This window comes from Triturus cristatus, chromosome 7, assembly GCF_964204655.1.
Source record: "Triturus cristatus chromosome 7, aTriCri1.1, whole genome shotgun sequence".
Classification (NCBI taxonomy): domain Eukaryota; kingdom Metazoa; phylum Chordata; class Amphibia; order Caudata; family Salamandridae; genus Triturus; species Triturus cristatus.
In genome coordinates, this window is record NC_140590.1 from 195,475,138 (window position 1) to 195,500,000 (window position 24,863).

Consider the following 24,863-nt stretch of genomic DNA (forward strand, 5'->3'; position numbering starts at 1 on the left):
TGCCTGCCTTAAAGAAAATACAATTTACGCTTAACTGTTATATGTACAGATTTCTGCATAAAATGTGAAATTTGACTCCCTCATGTCTTACATATACTGTTCATGAAGTCCAAAAGGGGATAGTAGAATGGATGTCAAACTCCATAGAGACACATGGACAGCAAATAACAATGAGGAAAGTAAGGGGCAGTGGTGGTTTCACTCTGAAATTTGTGTGTGTGAGGGGGGGGCTTTAGCTCAGCATAATCCCTAATACATAGATAGGATCAACACAATGTCATTTGTGTTGTGTGCAAAGCTTAATCCTTTAATGGGTCTGAATGGGTTTCATTCCCATGCAAAACATATTCCAATTAATCGCAATATGATAACTGGATTTTCCCTTACCACCATGAATGTATCAGTCAAACGTTTGGAGCAATCTTTGTAGTGAAGATCATAGTGGAGATGCAGACAGTACAATGCAAGGCATCCATTGGGTTTGAGGACACGATCAACTTCCCTTAAAAATCCATCAACTTCAAACCAGTGAGCTGCAACGGAAGCAGTTATCAGGTCTACAGAGCCATCTTCGAATGGAATCTTCTCTGCAGGGGTAACTCTAAAAATAATACAGTAAATATGAATATATGAGACCATAATTTGAAAAATCGTATTAATCGTGGCCTTTCAAAATGTAAATCAGGGAGCTTTGTGAAGACTGACCTTCTATGACTGCTTAATAACCTTAATAACTAAGGGCCTGATTATGAGTTCTGGCAATGTGCGAGTGGGTTGCCACACCACCGCCTGCTCCCACACTGTTAAACTCAAACGCTGACCAGCTGTCACATTAGGAATTTTCTCCTGGTATTGTGGGTGGAACGTTGGCGTTCCCAAGCTGGTGCCATGCTAAGACTCATATGTTAGCCTTACCAAGGCAGCGCCATAGGAGCACTGTTAGAAACGGGGGTCTCTAGTTGGCATAGGTGGGTACCTTTGTCCAAGTAGTGGCCCTTGCTTCTTCTCAGAGTAAGCGGGATACACTCCTAAAATAACCCCTGCTCACCCCCTTGGTAGCTTGGCACGAGCAGACAGGCTTATCTCAGAGGCACTGTGTAAAGCATTTGTGAACACATACAGTAATACAGTGGAAACAGTACAAATGGACACCACACAAGTTTAGAAAAATAAGTAATCTTTATCTAAACCAAAATAAGACAAAACTACAAAAATCCAACATTCAGTATCAAAAATATCCTTAAAAATTGGTTATTCACTTAAATAAAGCTTGTAGCAACAAATAACTCCAGTTGGACGTATAACAACGTTATGACCGGCGTAAATTTCAGAATACGGCGCCGACTGCAAGGTGCGTGGCATCGGTCCTACAAAGAACAGTACCTTGGAAACAATGAAAATCAAAGACAGTTCACAGAGTCAGGGAGGCGATGCTTCGATTGCGCCGCGAGGCGTCGGTTCCTTACGACCCCAGGGAAGGTGAAACCTTTGTTCCTTACTGCAGCACGGGGGAGGTGAGACGACTACTCCTTACTGCATTGGGGAGGTGACGTCACAATGGCGCCAAAGCCTATGGGGCAGATTTATGTTTGACTTGCGCCTCATTTACGCCGCCGTTGCGTCACTTTTGTGACGCAGCAGCGGCGCAAATCCTGCTCCATGGTGCGGGGTATTTACAACGTGACGCATCTGGGAGATGCGTCACGTTGTAAAGCCCTGCGCCACATGTAGGCGTTCCAGGGCAGGTGGGGGCGTTCCGGCGCAGGAACGCCTCCTAAAAGTGGCTGAGTGAAATCTACAAGATTTCACTTAGTCACTTTTGAGCCCATGCTGCCTCAAAACCCTGCGCCTGCTTGAAGCAGGCGTAAGGATTGACGCAGCATTGTGCAGATAGGGCCCCCCAGAGCATTGCTGGAGCTGCGTCGCGCTTGCGACACAACTCCAGCAATGCGCCACTTTTACGGCACAGATGCGTGACGCATCTGTGCCGTTTTTGCCCCATGGTGCGCCGCATTATAAATGTGGCGCCTCCATGGTGGCGGTGCTGGGGCGCAAAATAACTGGCGCATCCCTGCTGATATGCAGGGATGCGCCAGTTATTATAAATATGCCCCTATGTTCTTTACGACGGTGCGCTGTCATTGGATTCGGGAGTCACCCACGTCGAGGACCGGTTCCACAATGATGAATTCGGCTTCGGAGTCGATGCGGCACGGCAGCAGGCGTCAAGCCTATGTCGCAAGTTGGAGCAGCGCTCACAGCTTCGGTGCAGGTTACAGCATCGCTCGCCAGTGTCGGTGTTGCAATTTCCTTCTATAGCAACTGAAACGGCAGTTCTAGATGCAGAGAGACAGACGGGTGAAGTCTTTGTTTTCCTGAGACATCAAACAGGAGGCAAGCTCAGTTTCAAGCACTTGGAGATCTTGTCTTCAAGCAGGTGACAAAGCAAAACAGCAAAGTCCTTTTTCTCCTTTCCTTGGCAGCAAGCAGCCACTGCAGGCCAACCCCAGACAGCAAACAGCACAGGGGCAGTATTCCTCCTCAGCTTCTCTGGCTCTTCTCCTTTCCAAAGGTTTCTTCCTGATTTCTCAGAAGTGATCTAAAGTTCAGGGGTTCTGGGCCCCCATATTTATACCACAACATCCTTTGTTCTCTGAAGGCAGAGAGCTTCTGTACCTCCTCCGCCTACTCTAAATGCAGTCCAGGTCTATTCAGCCCAGCCCTGACTCATCAGACTTCTGGAGCCACTGCCCTTCTCCAGCCCCTGTCATCCAAAAGCCGGACATGGAATACCAAACCTAGCAGAGGCACACTGGATTGTTAGGCAAGAAAATACCCACTTTCTAAAAGTGTTATTTTCAAACACAGAATGTAAAAATCGCCCTCACGAAAAGATGCACTTTAACATTCTGAGTTCAGGCATACTAAACTTTTCTTTTCGATCTTGTTCCCAGGGTCAGTTATGTTTATAAGATGTTATAAGCAAACTACCCATTCCGTCCTATGGGAACAGATAGCCTTGCAATAGTGAAAAACAAAATTGGCAGGATTTCACTATCAGGACATGCCACACACATCAGGGCATTGCCTACCTTTCACATACAATGAACCCTGCCCACAGGGGTACCTTGGGTCTAACTTAGGGGTGACCCAAAACTTAGTGGTACCACAGAGCTTGATCTGGTTTTCCTACAAACACTCACTCTATCGGAGCTTAGGGTGTTGTTTAGGGCTAGTGGGCTACCAGCAAGTACTAACACTAGGAAGAAAGAGCTGTAAAAGTCCTTTGAAGCATGGTCAGTGCTTAAGGAAATGGAGGGAGCTCCAGGATTAAATGGGAGGGTGATACTGACCCTACCAAACACCAAGAGGAGGAAGATGACCACCTGTCCACTTCTTCATGGATCAGGGCCTGGTTTACAGCTAGTCAGAGAAGAAGATCTACCACAGAGAAATCAGAACTGTCCCTCATACTTAGAGAACTTGAGGCTCAGTTAGCAGACATAGCTGTGGAAGAGAAGAAGGTAGTCTAGGCCAAAAAGAAGAGGAAAAGGGAGGAAGAGAAAATAGATGGTGGCAGCTAAGAAGAGTTTAAGATGTCAAGGGATGGTGGGGTTGACCCAAGGCTACCCAAGGGGATGGTCCCTAAGTAGCAAGAGAGTGATCGCATAGATAAGTGCCTGACAGTATTTACGAGAGCTCTTAGAATGAGGAGGGTTTGCTTTCAATACTGGGGTTCACTGCTAGCTGAGAGGCTTAGGCTCTACAGACTAGTAGGGGAAGCAGCACATTTTGCTCTCACATGAAACATTGTTGACATCTCAGGAAAGGCCCTGGAGGGCTGGATGAAGGGTAGCAAGGTAAGCACCTATGAGGGGCTATATAAATTGTCCATGAAGGGGCACCTATTGGCTAATTGTTCCTCATAAAAGTTACCCCAGCATCTGGTAGATTCAAAGCTTTTTAGCCCCAGAGAGCTGGCTCTGATAGCTGATGAGCGGGTAAGGACAACATTACTCTGGGAGTCCCTGGGGTGGACAACTCCGGAAAGGGGGGTGTAAGGCCCACAGAAACCAAAAGAGGGAGGTGGATATGCCCACAAAAGACACTCCCTGAATACCTCAGAACCCTAAAAAGGATGAGATCACATTCCACCCCTCAACTCTGACAAGAAGAGCAGGGGGGACTTAGGGCTTAAGATGTTATTTTGAGAACAGCAGTTAGGTCACTACAGAGGTGACCTGCCTGCTCCAAGAAGGTGGTTAACACTGGGTGGTCCTATATAGACATAAAGAGGACACCTCATATGAGGAGGCCCATTTAGCATTTTGCTGAGCGACAGTTCCAGATGGTAAACAGGTTCTCAATGAAGGTGGGAGTAGGCAATTCCAACTAGTTCAGGTAAATAGGATCTCTGCAACTTGCCTGAGAGAAACATGTGCCAGTCACTCCATGGTGGTTGACAGGTTGGTATCCCAAGATAAGTATGTGCCAGGAGAAACAAAAACAGTAAGGGCAGTCACAGGTGAGGTAACCAAACCTATAGCCATAGTGCCCCTGGAATGATAGGGCAGCCTTAGCTGACATAAGGTGGTAGTCAGTTTTGACCACCCCTTCGATTGTATCCTAGGCAATGATTTGCCAGAGGTGATCTGATCCCAAATAGGACAGCACCCAGTGCTCTCTAACGCAAAGATTGTGCGAAGCTAGTCCCTACAGTTAGAAGACCTAATGATCTCAAAAGAAAGGGAAAAAGAAAAGAGAGGCTTCCTGCTTCCTGTGTGGAGCAGAGGCACCCAGGACGACAAAGGACCAGACTGGACCGGGCCGCAAAGGTAAGCTAATTTAAGAAAAAATGTATTTAAAATTAAACCCCATCCCCAACCTCCCCGCACGACTCCCTTCACCCCACCCACGAGTTGTGTCGGCCACGACTGCAATTGAGTATACAATGCATGTGGTGTACGTCATGTTTGCTAACATTTTAAGAGGGACTACTCTTTGGGAAAATTAGATGTTGTGTTTAACATTGAGTTTCCCATTGTTTGTGACACGTGTCACTTCACTTGTTTTCTATCAATTAATGGGCATAAGAGGGGATGGTGCTTTGCAGTGCATGATTTGTTGACTGAAAGGTGTGAGGTCTTGCAATCTGTAAGTGATACCTGTGTACCTATTATGTTTCCCAGATTGTGCATGGCCCATCTAGGCCCATTTCACTATGGAAGTGCTTAAAATGATTTGTCTGTGCAGAAGTGAGTTTGTTTCAAGGCACAGTGATGCAACATATTTCGATTGATTTTTTTATTCATTGTGTTTGCCCCTGCGTTGTCACACATTCGTATGACATGGCCCTGCACAGACACCCTTGTACCATGGTGTACTAATGCCTGCATCATGTGTATATTGTTTTTTAACATGAAGGGACACCTTAATACATTTATCTGAATTCCTATTTCCATAAATGCTTTAGAATGCATTACACATTGAAATAGGTAAATTGAATTAGATGACATGTGTGCATATATCGACAGTGTGACTTATTATACACTACATGGCTTTGCAGGGTATTCGGTTGCATTTCCGGCTTGTATCTTTTTCCTCTTTCTGATGTAGCTTCAGGATGCATGGTTGCTTTGTGAAAGTACCCACAGCAACAATCATGTAACACAACTTACACACATAGCCTTGCGTGAAAGTGACAGTATTAGCTGGCACACCTAAAGCCACACATGTTTAATTAATGTGTCCATGTAATAGTGGACCAGCATGCATCGCACAATGTGTTGTACCAGCTGAGCATGAAGCTCATACAGAATCAGATTAGACTTGTGAACACATGTCCCCAAGAAGAGAAGCTACAACATGTCACTGGCTCATGCTGCCAAGAGGGCAGAACATTAAATTAATGTGCATATCAGCTCTCATAAATTAGGTCCATATGTCACTATGCATGTGGTTTACTAAATGCATGCACGGTGATATCTGTGTTAGCTAAGGGACACACTTTCAAGCATTATTATGGGTCATCTTTGCAGGCACACTGTCAGTGCCACATCTCTGAGGTGCTGCAATGTTTTTTCATATGATGTGAACTGCTGGTACTCAGCTCATGTCCCTGTGGTACTGTACAGGCATTATGGCCAAGGGGAGTTCATAGTTAACATGTGTTCATACACTCCATGCAATTCAGACAGCAGTTTTGCCTTGTGGTCACATGTGCATTCATCATTTTATGAGGTGAGTTACATGCATCTTTGCCCATATCTTTAGTCACCCTGTTCCCTGTGGACATACGTAGGGGTAGATGGTGCCATGGCACTGGTAGGACACTTTCTGTTATGCTACTGTTGGTGTATGCACCTTTTGACTGTATGTTAAGTGATTATAGTGTATATGTGGGTTAGCCTTTTCACAATCACTTATTGTGTTATTCTTACACAATGGCACGCAATGCGCCAGATGGACAAATATTCGTACAGAGTATTGGTATGTGTTAATTGATTCCTGCTTACCTACAAGTAGACCATTGCCATATTGTCCATTTTGGAAATGATCATTCATGATGCTGTTTCTGTAGATATATGAATCATGCACACTCCCATGATATTTGGCCAGTACATTGGTGAATAGTCCCTGATGGTCCACAATGGCCAGGACATTGATGGAGTGTGTGTGCTTCCTGTTGCAGTATAGGTGTGAAGTTGCTGGAGGTGGTACCAGTCCATTTCACCAAGTACATGTGGGAAGCCAGCGATGGCAAAGAAGCCTTGTTTAATGTCCATCTTCTGCTGTTGTGTGCTAGGAAAATGGATGTGCTGTGGTGTGAGCTGAATAATGGTATCCAAGACAGAAGGAAGGAAGGGGAGAAAGATATCTGAGAGACACCTGCCACTCATGCTGCTGTTGCTTGGAAAGATCCTGAGGCCAAGATGTGTAACACAGCCAGGAGCTTTGTCTGCAGTGGAATGTTGCAGAAATTTGGTGGCAAAAGACACACAAGTGATGGACGGAATGCAGAACAAATCAAAACATTCACTCCCAGTCAAGAGATCTGGGTTAAATCCATCATTCTTTTGCTCACCATGCCACTCCAGTTTAGACACAGTCCAGCCCAAACTGCCAAGCCAGGTCCTCCCTGGTCCGGAACCAAGCATCCTAGGACCGGTTTCTGGGTTTCACCCCTCATCCGCCAGGATAGCTTGATTCCAGTGGCCGTAGCCATGGTGAGATCTGATGCAGCAGGGTCACAATGGTTGACTTCTTGAGGGGATACATTCTGATGACTTGTTCATCGCGGAGCCCAATGAGGGTGGTCCTTTGCAAGTAGATGCGCTCCCTTCTCCTGTGCTGCCTTTGTTGTGATGGTAGAGGGTGCGGTTGTGGTATTTGGTCTGGTGCTGGTTCTCGTCTTCTTGGTCCAACTCCCAGCTGCAGGATTAGGAGGACCATGCTGTCTGATCTGCTGAAAGACTGCTCTGCTGGTCTTGTCTTCTATTTATATGGTACTTGCATAATTTCCTGCCCGTGGGTTTATGAGGCATAGGCTTGCGAGCGCAATTTCAAAGATGCGTGACGCAGACAAAAGATGTCTCTCCACAGAGAATGTTTGTAAATATGCGTCAGTAATGCGTTGGATTTAACATTGCATATTTTACTTCTTATGTGACACAGCAGATTCTCGCGCAGTTCCAATCCGTTGCATGTCAGTCTTCCGTGATGCATCTCTATAGATGAGTCACTTTTTAAATTTGGAGTAAAAGAATACACTGATGCGTCACAAACAATAACGCACTGGTGGCACAAGGGGCTTGCAAATCTGCCTCTTAGGATCTGGCTATCTATAGATTCATTTTATATTCCACCAAATGAGCCCTATGCTTAAATTAAACATGTCGATTTTTATAGCATGTTTGGTGTAATTGTGTCAGGCTGTTTTTCTTATAAAAAAATTCATCTTTTGGAATTTGATTCAGACTCCTAAATTGTTTTGCCCTCTGCACAATTAGTACATCATTTTCATTATGCTATTAGTTAACAAAAACGTCCCTTGGACCACTGCCTTATCCCAAAAAAATGTATGACGTAATTTGTTATGTTTTCCTTAAAACACATCCTGTTTTCCATTATGAAAAATGGGCTGTATTTTTTTTTTATTATTTAGGAGCGATCACTAACAATGTGGTCTGCTGATCCCAGGAGACCACAATGCAAGCAGAAGCCAATGCATACTCATAATTACGACCCATAACTATTCAGTATTTTTGTGAACCGACCTACTAGTATATACGTCGGTTTGCAAAACACTGATGCACTCAGTAGAAATCAGTGTGTAAACTGCCACCTCTTCTACCGAATGCATTTTTATTCATTCCATTTAGGAAATCAAATTGAGATTCATTATTTGTTGCCATTTAAGATTTCTCAAATGGAATGTTTGTACATGAGTGTCATAAGGGCCGTAAAGATTTGCAATACACAGAGATGGTTAAATTAAAAAACCTAAAACCGCTGTACCTCCCAGTTACTTTAATGTCTACAGTGGACGTCTCATGACCTCGTGCACAACACAGTGGACATCACTTTAGGAAACCATCATTATTCTGTCGCACACTACATCAGTTACTATATATAGCCTTTCTCATCTACAGCACAAAAATTATCTTACGATTTTTTTCTGTATAGCATCAATGGAGCCTATTCACAAAGGCGGTTGCACTCTTGCAGTGCTTTTACACAATACTACACCGCATTATGATGTCTCCAAAACATCTAAAATGAGTCTCAACATGTACAATCTGTACAATCAGAAAATGACTTACCTCTTGTACTGTTAGTAATAGAGAGTGGGACATTTCAGTACAGATTAACAAAGGTATGTTAGAGACGTAAGTGTGGTAAAAGAGTACTCATGCAGAACTGCTTCCAGTACTCATGATTGATTTTGAAAAATACCCTCAAAGTGATTTTGAAGCAGCAATAAACTCTAACAAGTCCATGTTTAATGTTTGAAATTAATCGCTTACTCCCATGTATAAGTACAGTAGCTTTCTCAATATATTTCCGTAAGGATATTTAATTTTTGGCATTCTGTGTCTATCGAAAACACAATTTATCTACATTATTTTGAAATTTAAGCTCAACTTACACATAGGAAACATTGGGTGAGGTGTCAACATTTTCAGCTTCTTTGATTTGAGCCGCACTGATGTCTATCCCAACCACCTTCTTGAAATGTGTGGACAATACACGTGTGCTCTGTCCAGTGCCACAGCCAACATCCACCACCAGCTCAAATGGCTTTCCTTTCTGTTAAAAGATGACAGATTAAAGAACATTATTTGTGGCAGGCTTGTTCCAAGCAAAATGTACATTCTGCATGGTCACTTTTCAGTAGGTTTCTATCAATATTTATATTTTAAATTCTAAGAGGAATTTCTCCTGACATTAATGGAAAGCTGCTGCTGATCAATGTGATCTCTCAACATTCTACAATGATATGCAAGGGAATTGCAGACACCATCTCCATAATCTCATGCCAAGTTGCCCTATTCCAGTGATATTTTCTTTTGCATGTTCTCTATTGGATTGGAGAGTAAGGAACTTCTGCAAGCCAGTGTTGAAGGCTAGAGATGACAGCTTGCCAAGCTTATGCAGCACTAATAACATGACTATACTTCATTTAACGGTTTGAAAACCATGATCCAGCTGAAAATGGCATGATTGATGTACAATGGCAGGGATTCTACTCAGAAACAGAACCATGACTGGGATCACAGGACATCAGCACGTAGGGTCTCAGTCACCTTACAACATCAGCACCGATGACCCCAAATCCAGGCTAACTCATAGTGATTTACCTGCCTCCTATCCTTCAAGAGAGACAGGAAATTAGCACCCCAGAACACAACAATCTGAACTCTCTCAGGAGTCATGGTAACAGGTCATCACTTTGCATTCTCTCACTCACATTTGTCTACAATAAAAGAAAAGAGACACATAGAAATCTTACAGTATTTATTGAAACAAATGTGTTCTATCATGCAAAAACTGTGCAGCAATTAGGAGACATATGCAAGTCAATACTGTGATTAACACAATCAATAAACTGTACACAATAAAAAGCACTGTCATAATGAATCACAAATTAGCTTAAACCAACCCTTACTAAGTAAATCTCTGGCATTAGTGTCGGACACCAGACCTGCGAGTCATAATCAGTTGGTCTGCAACTCAGGCTCGTAGGTTCTTTGTCTCAGAACATTTTCTCTGCCAGCCTCATTGCATTCTGTTTCTGGAACTGCAAGTCTTGGCTTATATGAAGAGACTTGCTTTGTTAGTGTCCAACCACAGATAAAAATAGAGTGCAAGGTTGTTTGGCCTAGTACAATGTACAGAATGAATTATAGCAGAAAGTAAAATAATAAAACGTGCAGTGTATGCAGAAAATAACAATGTGGCACAAAAACCTAGTTACTATGTAATGTGTGCAAAGCAAAAACAGCCTATTGTGTGTGTAGGAAGGCTAACATAAGGAAAAACAACAGTGGGACCTATAGAAGACCCACAACACCCTCCCTTTGGTCAGAGCAATAATACTACGGCTAAGAAAATACAAAGAGTTAAAAGGTATAAGATAAGCAGATCTAAACCATTTCTCAAAGATCATTGTATATAAATGCAATTCGATAAAAAAAAAAGGATTTGAAAGTCACTTATGTTAATTTATAGAAAGTTGCCAAATTTAGAATTTGTCAAAGGTATTCATTATGTTACTCGCAAATTCAAAAGCTTGTGAATCTAGAACAGATTTAATCTCCACAGATAATGATAGGTTCCCAGCCCAGTTCACAAGTTCCAGAAAACAGACATGATTCTCAATTTCAGCCGATGCTGAGAAAGCAGTCTGGCAGCCCGCAAACTTGCTATTATAACCAGTATTTAGAATTCCATGTGCCATCGCATGCAACTCCACAGGAAGTAGCCACTCATAGCTTGTATTCTGACGAAGCCTAGACCCACTGGACAACTTCGATGGATTCATCAACAGGTTTCTGTCTACAGAAGCCAGCGTCGGAAGAGACAGGCAAATATCTATTGCCCATTCGAAGGTATTCAAGATATCCCTATCTATTCTCCTTTTAGAATGAGTAATTGTAGCAACGTTATCAGTTGCAACTGCAAATTTGGCAACTTCATCTCTCAGATATGTCCCAATGAGTGCTCCCACACGCTGATGACTCAATGTATGTATAACATGAGTCTGTGGCAGCCTGTATTTTAGGTCCGCCACTTTAAGTCAAAGCTATATATGCTTAATTTTGTTGCCTTCAGAATCATTGAATCCTCTCTATTTCCAGTCAAATTAGCATTAAAGGACTGTACACAGTATTACACAATATGTGTGAGGAACTCAGGATTTGTATGTACAAGTGGAATCAGTAAAGCTTTAAGTTCAGCCAACTGCATAGTGCAGTTCCCCAAAGACTGGGTGTGAGTTTTTTGTGGATGGAAGTTGCCATCTGACATCACTTCAACAACAGTGGCACATTCCACTGAGTATTAGGTAGGTTAGGCTGAACCATCAATATAAACAATGTATTTATACTGTTTTAGCGATAAGACAGAAGAAGGCATGGTGTAGACATGCTCATGCCGGAGGAGTACTTGAGTCTGTAAAGATGGGTCAAAGACGAAGTCTACATCAATAGCTGTTAAGGATGTTGGGCACTATATCCATAAAGGACGCGGGGCTTTAGTATTGGCAATGCTAGCTTCTGCGACAGCCTCTAAGGCTGGCACAGGAGTAACTACAATGGTGCGTTTCTCTTGTGCAGTGGGCTATTCTTTAACGATAGCTGTCAGCACAGCAGTCAGTATTTTTTCAGTGGTAGCAAAACGCATTTTGACACTCGAATATAAATCCTATTTATATGCCATTAGCACTGTTTCACATCTTTAAAAGTATTATAGGTGAATCCATATGCCCCGGGTTGAATCCTGGATGGCTAGGTTTGTGATATATACAAGCACACATCAGTGACGTGTGGCAAGTGAGTTATTCTAATGATCAGAGTGTGTCAGCATGTTCTGATGTCCAAAGTGAGGTGGAAAAATCAGGTTGGATTAATCCATAAGGCAATTTTACGCATTGTACTTAATCAGGAATGTAAGTTCTGCCAAAATTAGGAAATCCTAGCGGGGACTGTAAATAGTTTAATAATTTGGAGGTTGCAATTGTATGCAATTCTCCCAAAAATGAGGTGAAAGACTCTTTCCTGCATATGTAAGTTCATATCCCAAGAAAAGCACACTGAGAAATGCAATATGGGATTTCTTAAATTTAAATGTTTAGCCAAAGTCAGTGAACCCTAAAATATTGCGGTCCACTTTGGCAAAATGTGAGTTTAACTCATCGCCTGTAAGATAGATATCATCTACTTGGATAAAGCATCTGGGTCAATTTCATGTAGAGTTGACACTATACAGGCTGAAAACAGTCCTGGACTGTTCTTTTAGCCCATTGCCAAAACAGTAAAGCAATGCTGAAATCCTAACACAGAAAACACTGTCCAATCCCTGCTTTCAGGAGCTAGGTTTTGGCTGAAAAAACATTGGAGATATTCAAGGTGGTGTTGTACTCTTTATGGACTATATTGCTAATATGTGCCATACTGTGTGTATTTTGCAAAGGAAATTCTTAGCACATATCTGTAGTGTATCTAAATGTTTATCTGCACATTGTATGCATATATATTAACACAGTATTTTGAGTTTCTTGTTTTTCTTTTTTTATTCCTATAGTTTCAGGATTGTTACCAATATAAACTGCCTGACTAAATTTGTTGTATACATTATCGAGGGCAGGTGTGACAAAAGATATGTGGGTAGCACCATAAGGACATTACGTGAAAGGATAGGGGAACACATGAGAGCAGTGAAACAAAGGGACATTAGATATCCTATCACAGCACACATCTCACTCTGGCCCTCACAGACCACTAATAAACACTTCTCATTCTATGGCATAGAACAAACTCAGAGCCACACCAGAGGGGGTAACAGAGAACATGACTTATGAAGACGTGAGGCCCGTTGAGATGGGTTCAATGTGGATCAGGAGCTGCATTATTTTTTGGGAAGGTGTGAAATGCTCATTACTGCATTTTATATGTGGATAATAGTTATCAAAAGTATTTAATATAAGAAATGATTTTGGTTGCCTCGTTTCATAACTCAAATTGTACACCTTTTTTTCTCTTCTGTTAAAAATCATTATGTCTACTTTCCGTTTATATTTTTCTTATATAAAAAATATAGGAACTTGAATATAATTGAAAGTTATCTAGGGGATGGAAAAATGTAGCGTTAATATATCATAACCAACACTGGTTTTAGATGATTTGTCACACCATCTTAATGAATTTTAAAAGTGACCTTATGCCCTTTCATACACGTAAAGGGTGGTGATTGTTTCCTCAGTTTTGGAAAGCATGTTACCATAAACACAGTGGAACACGTTTCTAGATGGCGCCCATTTTGGTACAGTTTAAATCATGATTAATTTGCTGAACATTTTGCACTGTACACAGAAAAATATAAGTAGTATAACCATGTGATATATTTTGGGTCAGATAGCACTGTATGAGCTTTGAATACAGTGCTGCTGTGTGAGGATTTTGAAGATTTCGGTGCCTATTGGGAAGTTCAAGATGGCACCCGTTTTGGAGCCAATATGTTTCCTTCTACTATTTTGACGACTCCTATCTGTGAGAGATTGTATAAAGGCGGGAACACTCATTTCCTCTGTGTTCTCGCACGAGAGTCACGGTTGTGGGCTACGTTGATGACCGAGCTGTCCTTACGCTAAGAGATAATTGACTGTGGATACATTGTTAAACCTTGAAAGACTACGCTGGTAGTTTGAGATAGTATATTTGTGCTATGGACAAATACGAAGTGGGCATGTGCTATGAAGCCATCTTTTAAATATTTTGGTGCCAATTGGGTACAGTACATATGGATTTGTGTGGGGATTGTGATGGGGCATAGACGGTTACATTAGTTAAGTGTCCGATGACTAAGTGATATAGTGGTGACAGTGGATGTTTTCTTAGATGTGAGGTATAGTTTGATACATGAGCGCATGTGCTGCAACCCTAACTATATAATGGTTATGTTAAGCGGGGACACATGTTTGAGTTTTAAACAAGTAAGCATGACAGCATAGAGGTTGGGGCTAGATCTTTCCAAATGATAGATACGCTTATTGTCTTTGGAGGAGTTTACACATTATTACATCCCCGGACATATATATGTTTTCAGAAATCATGAATTGGTCAGACGGAGACTTTTCCTGAATGAATAACCGATTTTAACCCAGAATACAGATATTTTACTTATTTTGGGTTGGAATTATCACCACATAAGAAGTATGTTATCCATCTACATGACAGATTTGGAAATGGAAGTAGGCATGTATACGAGGAGTTTGTTCTAATGATAGGTTTCTTTAATTTCACAGAGGAATATACCAAAGATTGTAGAGGTATTTGAAATGCGTTCTCACAAATGCATGACTTTGGGTTTCACTCTTTCTTCACCTGTTGACTATTTTTTATTTTTTTGGGGGAGGGTTTTGTGCTTGCATCTGACAAACTACAGCCCTTATTTTAGGATGTTCTTTCATCAATGTCAGATAATTGTCATCACAGTTGTTTGACCAGCACACGGTCACAGGTTGGTAATTGACTCTTTCACGTTGTTGTCACAAATGTTTTCCGCCATCACCAATCAGCAAGTGATCAGGGATGTCACTTTTTCACGCCCTATAGCTTGGCTCAATAGTTAGGTTGGGTCCTTGATTGACATGGGTGTCATGTTCATTTGTTCGACCTTGTGCATGTTTATTACATGTTTCTCCTTAGAGGTGTATAATTATACCTCTGGACATGGGGACCTTGTAATGTGATAATGTACACCAATGTATGTATGGTGTTACATCGGTCTTTTGTTTGTGTTTATACAGCTTTGAGAAAGTCGTGGGGCGATTTCCCAGTGTTTGCGAAGAAACATGTGTCGGCTGAAGAGAAACTATCAGAATAAAGAAAGAAAAACTAGAAACTCAAAATACTGTGTTAATATATATGCATACAATGTGCAGATATATGTTTAGATACACTACAGACGTGTGCTGAGGATTTCCTTTGTGTATTCAGTGGCCTCTGCCGCAGTTTTGGGGGAGGTTGATGGTTCTTCTCACCTTACAGCACCATCCAGAATTCAGGATCTATTGAAACTAATATATGCGATTTTCCTGAGTCGCGTCGTTTCACCTAGCTGTCTTTCTGTTAAAATGTGTGTATTTTACATTGCAAAAGTGTGTGTATACCTGTTTAAATTTCTGCAGTCTAAGACTACATGGTATAAATGATCTGGTTTCAAAACTGGAAAAAGAGGATTAATTCATTTGCGACATACAGAGTTCAATTACCCCTTGTACTCCAAATGGAAGAGTATGTCTCTAATGGATGCCTTAGCATTTTGTTTAATGAGGCTCTGTAGTTGCACTTGCAGACTGGCCCTAATAGGTATTATGTGATAACAAGAGTCTTTAACCCAGCCAAAATGGTTGCGGCTTCAGGCACGACTTTGGATGCTAGGGGAAATTTGAACTTTCACTCCCAACCAGTCCAGGAGATAAACGTACATGGGGAACATCACCTGGAAAGAAGCAAAGTTAACGGCCCGTGGAAAATCTAACTAATAATCTGCCTGATATTCATCTACATCCGGAGTCAACTCCATATGTGGTGGTATAGGGGAATGTGCCAACTCTCCCCCAGGGTACAAGCGAAGAATATACACAACTGAAAAACAAAGGGGCCATATTATCAAGGAACGGCGATAACATTATTGCCGCTTTAGTGGCAGGAAACTGCCACTAAAGCGGCGATAAAGGGCTTGATAATATGCCCTTGTGAAATCCCATAGAAGCCCAGGTTCTGGTGTGAACCTGGGCTTCTATGGGAATTCACAAGGGCATATTTTCAAGCCCATTATCGCTGCTTTAAAGCGGGGATAATGTTATCGTCGTTCCTTGATAATATGGCCCGCGGTTCTACATAGGATATCCTGTAACACGGTACTGGGAGCAAGGACAGCTAATAATATAAATATGATGCGTAGGGTTAACTGGGTGGGAAATTCACGTAAATTATTTAACGGTGATTGTATTATCATCAACTTTAACCAACCCCACCTTGCCGAAAGTATTTTGTTTTCAACTGTGAATAATCCCTCTCAAAACCCTAAGACGTTAATCGTTGCTTTACCTCTTGGTTTCTTTTATAAGCCCGAGCCATCTGGGTGCATTCGTTTGGCGACCACTTTAAAAGGCCCACCCTGCTTCCATATACCTCAGCATCAATCAGCGATGAACCCGACTCTAAACTTGGTTTCAGAATCACATGAGTGGAATACTTCTGGTCACAACTGGCGGGAGCTGCCACCTCCTCCCACTCTTTAGCTGGCCAACCGCTTTACACCCTTGACAACTTTAGATGCATGTGATTGACTCAATGGGCACGATTCCCTGAACATATTTAATCCAGCTAAACTTGCAGGAAATCCCACATTCAAGTATCGGGACAGTAGACACTAGTAAAATAAATTTTATATCCTGGAACATTGCCGGACATGATAGCAAGTTTACTGACCCGTTATGGATTCTTTATGTTAAACAATTTAGTGTCATTTGTTTACAAGAGACCTGGCTAACGGGAAACACCCCACCACTGAAGGGCTACAAGTCATTTTCAGTCCCGGCTATTTCATTACAAGGGGGAAGACCAATGGGTGGCCTCACAATTTACATCTCCTTAGCAATTGAATGCGGTTTAAAAGTTGTGTCCCAAGAAAACCCTTGCATAAAGGCATTGGTATTTTTTAGGGGGTCTCGTAAGTTGGGCCCCATACATTTTTATAACTCATTATCATGTAACAATGAAGTAGGCAATATAACTCTACTAGGCTCTTTTGTAAGGGAACATATGAACATGACCTTTGGAGACATTGTGATTGCCAGGGACTTTAATATTCATACATGTGGTGACCCTCGGTTAGCTCCCGTATTCAAGATGGGGTGTCCCCGTGTTCAGGGTATTCACTTTGAACACTCCACTCAGGGAGAGACACTGAACGATCTCCTCCATGAATTCGACTTGGTGTCCCTCATGAGTTTATCTGACCAACGCAGTAAAGTGGTCATCCCTTCTTTTAAAGGCAGGGGAGCTGGGTCGTTTATGTATTTTATCCTGGTATCCCTGCCCATGTTAGAGCTATTTGTGGGATTTACTATACAAGCAAGCATTTTTAGTGATCATAACCCCATATGTGTGCAATTTCAGGGACCCTATATGGTATTTAGGAGGGGGGGGCTGTACAAAGCGGGGCGACAAGACCAACGGATGGAGGGAGGCGGCTAAAATGGTCTCAGATAGTTCCAGATGTATTCTATGAATATTTGACGTCTTCATGTGCCAATGAGTTGGCCACCTCGGTGCCGAAGGAAGTCATAGGCACCTTTAACACTTTAACACCATCTCAGATAAAATAAGTACGTTCTTAAGCCCCCCAGTGAGGCCTCCTGTCAGTCAATCTCCTAGATGGTTTGACTCCCTCTGCTCAAAGGCGTCTAGGAAGCTGCAGGAGGCACTTAGTGAATGCCCAGGGACCGTATACAGGTTGGAACTTGCCGTAGGGAATGCAAGATGAAAAACGGCTTAAAAAGATGAAATATGGAGGGACCTCATTGACGCAAGCACTCTAAAGGATAGTTCGAGATGTTGGGTTGCATTCTGGCCCTGTTTTTGTTTAATTTATATATTACTGATCTGGACACCGCATTACAAGACACCATGGTTAATTTTCCACAAGTAGGTCACCGGGCACTTCCAGTTTTACTATACGTAGTAAGTATAAGCAGTTGTAAGTAGGACCGCCAGGGGATTACAAACCCTACTTGACTCCTTTTCCGCCTTTATGACGGACAGGGAACTATCCATTAATGATTCAAAATCCTTTGTGATGCAGATAGGCACCCGCACGAAAAAGCACCCTCAGTTTAGGGTAGGTACAGGGATGGTCCCCCGTACCAAGGTTTTTTCATACCTGGGAGTCATACTTAATGATCATCAGAACTGGGGCCCATTAAAGCAGAGAAAGAGGGGTTACTTCATACGAGCTAATACTTCCATTTTTAATTTTGCTACAAAATTAGTTAAAATACCTATAGCAGAATTGCTACAAATATGTCAGGCCAAATGTGTCGCGTTGGCTGCTTATGGAAGAAAAATATGGGGGCACGTGGCTATGGAAGATCTTCAAGTGGCCGAGAACGGGTTCTTGAAGCATTTATTGGGTGTCCCAATTGGGACCTCAAACATGGGTGTGCATGAAGAACTGGGGGTCCCTTATCTGAGTGACACTTTGGCCTTTTGCCCGCTAATCTTTTGGTTGAAAACATGGCATAATGAGGATCTGTCGCTGACCCAGAGGATATTGAAAGAGTGTATGTTGCTGGATCACGTACATCATATATCATGGTTAAGATATATAAGGTCCAGTTTTGACAGACTAGGACGACGTTGGTGTCTCGCTGAAACGCTATCGGCTATTTCTGTATGGAGGAACGTCTATCCCCAGAATTTATCTACTGCCTTGAACACGAGAATTATCTTCTTGACGAATGCCTGGCGCTGCGGGGTACCCCTTTTGAATAACCTGTATGTGTGTGGAAACCAGACTATACTAACTTCCCACCCTGCTGAAGATCCTAGAACTATTCGCGCCGCCCTGAGCCATTCTTACAAGGACCGTCTTCTGCATCCAATCCTACTTGATCCTTGGGTTTAATACTTTACAGAATTGTTCACGCTATAACCAGCTGCCTGGATCAGACAAGCGTCCAGATAATTTTTTGAGTATATATATATATCCATCAAATGAAGATGCATACATAAATCCACATCAACCTTGATTTAGTTTTAAAGTTTGGTTTGTGTCCCCCACTATCTACCGGTCTTTGCCCTGATGAAGGTGGGCCCCTGTTTTGGGTCTGACACCGAAACGCGCGCTGGCGTTTGAATTTTCGGCATATTTCCCTCTATATTATCCCTATTTTCCAACAGGATGACATATGAGTAAACCACCTATATAATTTCATCTGGAAACCTTACCACCAGGACCGTTATATGATAGCGCGATTGTTGTTGGAATGAATGTATGTGTGCATGAATACAGTGATGTGTGGGGCATAGAGAAATATTTTGTATAATAAATACGCTGTATATTCTGTTTTTTCATTATGTAACGTTCTTATCTGTATAAAAAAATCTCTTTGAAAACTGTCAATAAAAAGAAATATGTTTTTCTATTTTACAATGTTGTGATTCTATGATGTGAACACATTGCTGACTCAGCTCCAGGTAGTGATTTTATATCCAGGGACCTTTGCTCTAGGCCTATGATTATATAAACCAGGCAGGTGTCTTCCTTAGTTGTTTTTGACAGACTGGGCAGACCAGATCTATACAGTAGTCCGGAAATGTCATCTAAAAAGGATCTGGTTTGGGTCAGGGATTTCTCCAGTAGCCTATTGAAATTACAGAGGGACGAGCACGAATTGAAGAAACCTAGTGCGCGAAACTTTATAACCCTGAAAACATTATCAACTACAGAGCGCTATCTTTTAGGTTTTTTCAGCACATGCAACCGTTTCTGCTGACTAGGTTTCGCCTGGGTTTCTTCCCTGTCTTGTTAGCTTTCCCCCGGGGGTTTGCCATAAAGGACAGCTTTTAACGGTGAGTCTCCGCAGGTTTTGCTTCATTTTTATTCTTTTGCCGTTTCTATGCGATTCCCCGGAGGAATCTAATAGTCCCTGTGTAGTGAAGAGACACCCTGTTTTAAGGAGATTGAACTTTAGGCAGGCACGCCCAGCCCAGATTTATTTACAACTGCTAACTGAAGACTGTCTTATTTGTTCTTAGTATTCTTAAATTAGCAGTAAAACACAGGGCATCATTTGACTAGAGGGCAGTATTGTGAAGGACATTTTATCAACCCAGTCCCCAGCCGGTGACATAATAAACAGGCTTTATTTATTTATCGCTAGGTCTATTTTTACCACTGATTTCATTAGTGTTCAGATTTTAATGGATATTTTATTTATGATCTAACCTTCTGCATGTAATGAATTGGACAAATGGTTTTATAAATTTTATCATACCTGGAGAAACTGGAGGAAAGTAACTCCTGACTCAATGAGCAGTGAACTAGCTAATACTATTCCAACTCGTTCCGGAAACCCCATTCGAGATGCCTCCCTCTTTAATGTATGGCTGACATCAGCCCTGGACAAGATAGCCCCGATTAGACCTTGTAAAGTGCCTAGGAGTAGGCCATCAGCGCCATGGTTTAATACTGAACTCCGAATGGAGAAAAGCCATTGCAAAAAGCTGGAGCGTATTTGGAGAAAAAAACTATGAAACCTCAGCTAAAGAGATTTACAAGGTGGCACTGAGGAAATTTCACACCCTCAAACGTAAAACTATGAGAGACTTTATGGCTAAACAAATCGTGGAGGCAGAAAACTCTCCAAGGGAGATCTTTAAGATAGTGGAGAGTTTCTTGAAACCACAGTCTCTAAAAAGTACCGTCCCGACGTCTCTCCCGCTGTGTGAAGAATTAGCTTCTTTCTTCCATGACAAGATTATGGCCATTTATTCTACCTTTCCTACTATTGATAAGCAGGCTGTGCCTCTGGATGGCCTTTTAGTTAAATGGTCAGACTTCCGTCGGTTTGAGAAGGACGCCTCCCTGAGGGATTTAATGAAAGTTAAGTCTGGATGCCCTTCCGATCCCTGCCCGGCCAGAGTCCTCAAACACCTAGCATCTGTAGTTAACAACGCGCTGAATAATGTTTGGAACACCTCCCTGGATACGGGAATCTTCCCTTCTGAATGGAAGAAAGCCTTTGTCCGTCCTATCCTTAAAAAAGAGGACGCTGATCCAACAGAGTTGAAAAATTTTAGACCGATCTCTCTGCTCCCTGCCCCAGCCAAAATTCTGGAAAAAGAGGTCCAGAGGCAGTTGTCGGATTTTTTTAGAATCTAATAATCACCTACATGACTCACAGTCGGGCTTTAGGGCAGGTTCCAGGACCGAGACAGCCCTTCTAGAGGTGTCAATCCGCGAGACGATGGATACAGGAAACTGCGCCATGCTTGTGCTGCTCGATCTTTCGGCAGCTTTCGACACAAGATCCTGCTTAATAGGCTCCACTCACTAGGAGTTACAGGGACCGTGTTACGTTGGTTCCAGTCGTTTCTGGAAGACAGATCTCAACAAGTCTTCCTTCACCCACATGTTTCCAGCTCTAGGACACTGTTACAAGGGGTCCCACAAGGATCTGCCCTGAGTCCATCTTTGTTTGATGTGTATTTGGCCCCTCTGGCATCTATCGTGGAAGGCTTGGGTGTTCGTGTTGTTTCATACGCTGACGACACTCAACTTATCTTCTCCTTCAAAGAGCAGAGGGCGAATGCCTTCACCAATTTCAGGCAGTGTCTTTTGAACATTTCATCTTGGATGACGGATAACTGCCTGAAACTTAACACTGATAAGATCGAGATATTATTTTTTAATCAGTCTCTCCCCCCTCAATCTGATCTTTGGTTGCCAGTAGAATTAAATCCTCCACCAATTCCGGTCAACTCTACCAGGAATATCGCACATATCCTCGCAGTGCTTCTGGAAACTGAAGGCACTGCGCAGATGCCTTCACTTCCTTCCTATGGAATGCAGGAAGACGGTGGTCTATGCGCTCATCACCTCTCAGTTGGATTATGCTAACAGCCTCTTCATTGGTCTCCCTGACTATCTTATGAGGAGACTTCAAAGGATCCAAAATGCTGCTGCCAGACTTATTAGAAATGTACCCCAACGTTATCACATTACTCCCCATCTGCAAAGCCTACATTGGCTGCCGGTGAAGAAGAGAGTGATGTTCAAGGTTCTGGTCCTAGCCCACAAAGCGCTTAGAGAGGTTGGCCCTCTCTATCTGAGATGTAGGCTCCAAAAATACCAGAACGCTAGAACTCTTAGATCTAGCAACTTGAACCTCCTAGCCATTCCACGCTTTAGAAAAGCAAGGTTGGGAGGGCGAGCCTTCGCGGTAAGAACGGCCACGCTGTGGAATATGATGCCTAACTCCCTGCGTCAGATAAAGGTGTAACTACCTTTTAGGAAGGCCCTTAAAACGTGGCTGTTTGGCCTCCCGTGTAACGTCTAACTTTTTGGCCTCCCTTCTGGCCTCTCCCCCCTCACTGGATGGATGCTAGCGCCGGGACACCTCCGTTGGAGGTAGCTGTCGCGCTCTACAAATGCTAATAATAATAATAATAATAATCATAGTTGTTTTTATATATACATGTGAACGTTTATGGTTTTACAGCTGTAAACCGAATAAAGATGATTCACTGACTGACTGACTGACTATGGGAAAATTTCCCATTAGTTTCATCCCCAAATCTGGGAGAAAGTGGTTTATTAGTTGGAGTGGATTGGCATCCACCACAAGTTATGAAGTCACTATTCCATTTGGTCCAGTCAAAAGTTTTAGCAATTTAAAACTCTGGTAGCTGTGGCACAGAGGAGACAGGCTTAACTTAATGAAAATGTGTAAAGAATTCAGAAGTGACAAAACAGTTAAAATGTCACAAACACAACAAAATTAAAATCTAATTAACAAAATGAACCTGGTTAATTGCGAGCAGACATCCCTGGTTGGTGAGTTATGCTTTTAAGCACTATGGGGAAGATTTACAATAACTGGCGCATCCCTGCATATCAGCAGGGATGCAGCAGTTATTGTGCGTCACGGCTCCGCCACCATGGATGCGCCGCACTTACAATGCGGCGCACCATGGGGGAAAAACGGACAGATGCGTGACGCATCGGTGCCGTAAAGGCAGCGCATTGCTGGAGTTGCGTCGCAAGCGCGACGCAGCTCCAGCAAGGCTCTGGGGTGCCCTATCTTTACAATGCTGCGTCAATCCTTACGCCTGCTTCAAGCAGGCGCAGGGTTTTCACGCAGCATGGGCTCAAAAGTGACTGAGTGAAATCTTGTAGATTTCACTCAGCCACTTTTAGGAGGCGTTCCTGCGACGGAACGCCCCCCCCGCACAGGAACGCCTACTTCTGGTGCAGGGCTTTACAACGTGATGCATCTCCCAGATGCGTCACGTTGTAGATACCCCGCAGCATGGCACTGGTTTTGCGCTGCCGCTGCGTCACAAAAGTGACTCAACGGCGACGTAAAAGAGGCACAAGGGGCTTGTAAATCTGCCCCCATATTTGCAGATATTCTTGAAAACTTCAGTTCTACTTTTTGGATCTTTCTCATTTAGGTCTTGTTTTGTTAACAAATTAGGCTTTATTTTCCTATTCCTGTTCGATATTTTTTCATTTGGTGTTTTCACTGTTTTGAGTGTTGCACAAATACTTTACACATTGCCTCTAAAGTTAAGCCTGATTTCTCTATGCCAAGCTACCAGGGGGTGAGCACAGGTTAATTTACGGTGTATATCTGACTTACCTTGACTAAGATTGTCATCCCCATTTGGACAGGGTGCATACCTCTGCCAACAAGAGACCCAATTTCTAACAATAATGAGTGATCTGTAGATCTGAAATAGTTTTCCTTTCTCCATGTGATAAGTAGTTTTGGCTAAAAGCAGCTATGGCCGTAAACTTTCATCAAGGAGTCATGGTGGCAAGACACGAAATGTAATAATTGTAGGTATTGATAGAAATGGGTCTTTTGTGTTTTAAAGTGCTTCTCTAGTTTCTGGAAGCACCTCGTTTTCGCAACTCCCTGTGCATACTCCACCCTCGAAATCCCAATCATACTCTCAGTTAAGGAACACTTTCAGGAATGGGTGCTTCATATAGAAAGTTGAGGATGTGATCTGATCCGTAAACATTGAAATTATGCTCTAGTTCAGCGGTATTACATAAGGGGTTAAATGTGTGGATATGTGGGTTAAATTCCCAATAAAGGATGATTATGCCAATATCATATATTTTATGTGTTTTGTTACGCTCAATTCAAATGAACAGAGGACACTTTATAAAAAATAGAAGCTATACCACAGTAACATAATTTTTGACTTGAGAACATACATGAAGATTCGATGACCCTATCGTAGTAAAATATAAAATTTAATTTTAATGGACAGGAGAGGAGAGGTACGCCGAAGTGCAGCAGAGTTATTTTCCCCACCTTGCGCTCGCGAACAGTAATTTTGCGAGCACGATCTGCTGCTCAGGTAAAATTTCTACCCAAGCAAAAACAAGTGCACTTCGCCACTTGGAGAACTTTGCAGAGTTTTTATGTCACTTCGCGGAGCTCTACATAGCAAAACTCTGCAAACTACGCCCAGGCCTGATTTTTTGTAATTGGTATTTTTGTATTTTGGTTAATTCTAAATGTAATTATAAATAACGATTTTATTGTCCTGCTATTTTGGCTGTCACTCCTCCTATGATTTTCACCACAGCAGCAAATCTGATTCAGGGGTAAACTGTTGAGATACCCCCCTTCTGGAGCCCTCTTCTGCTAAAGCCTGCTGCCTTGTCCACTAGAAGAATCCAAGTACCAAAAAAGTGGATAAATCCAAAGATGGGACACTCCATCTGGTAAAAAATCAAAAATGGGCCCTCTTAATGGGTGAAATTCAAATTTCTACTCCTCTGAAGTTCCCTGACAAAATTCAATGGCTTTATCGACACCTCCTCCAGTT

The 24,863-nt window shown here is 42.5% G+C and overlaps 1 protein-coding gene across 2 annotated transcripts in view; it reads right to left on the reverse strand.

Annotated features, from left to right (window-relative positions):
- The window catches only part of LOC146809204 (putative methyltransferase DDB_G0268948), a 260,260-nt gene that overhangs the window by 116,508 nt on the left and 118,889 nt on the right, over positions 1–24,863 (reverse strand). For both annotated transcript variants that reach the window (XM_085616022.1, XM_085616023.1), the window contains 2 exons: positions 9,149–9,309; positions 388–601 (listed from right to left, as the gene is read on the reverse strand). In XM_085616022.1, coding sequence (XP_085472148.1) covers positions 388–601; positions 9,149–9,309 — 375 coding nt within the window. The remainder of the gene's footprint in view (positions 1–387; positions 602–9,148; positions 9,310–24,863) is intronic.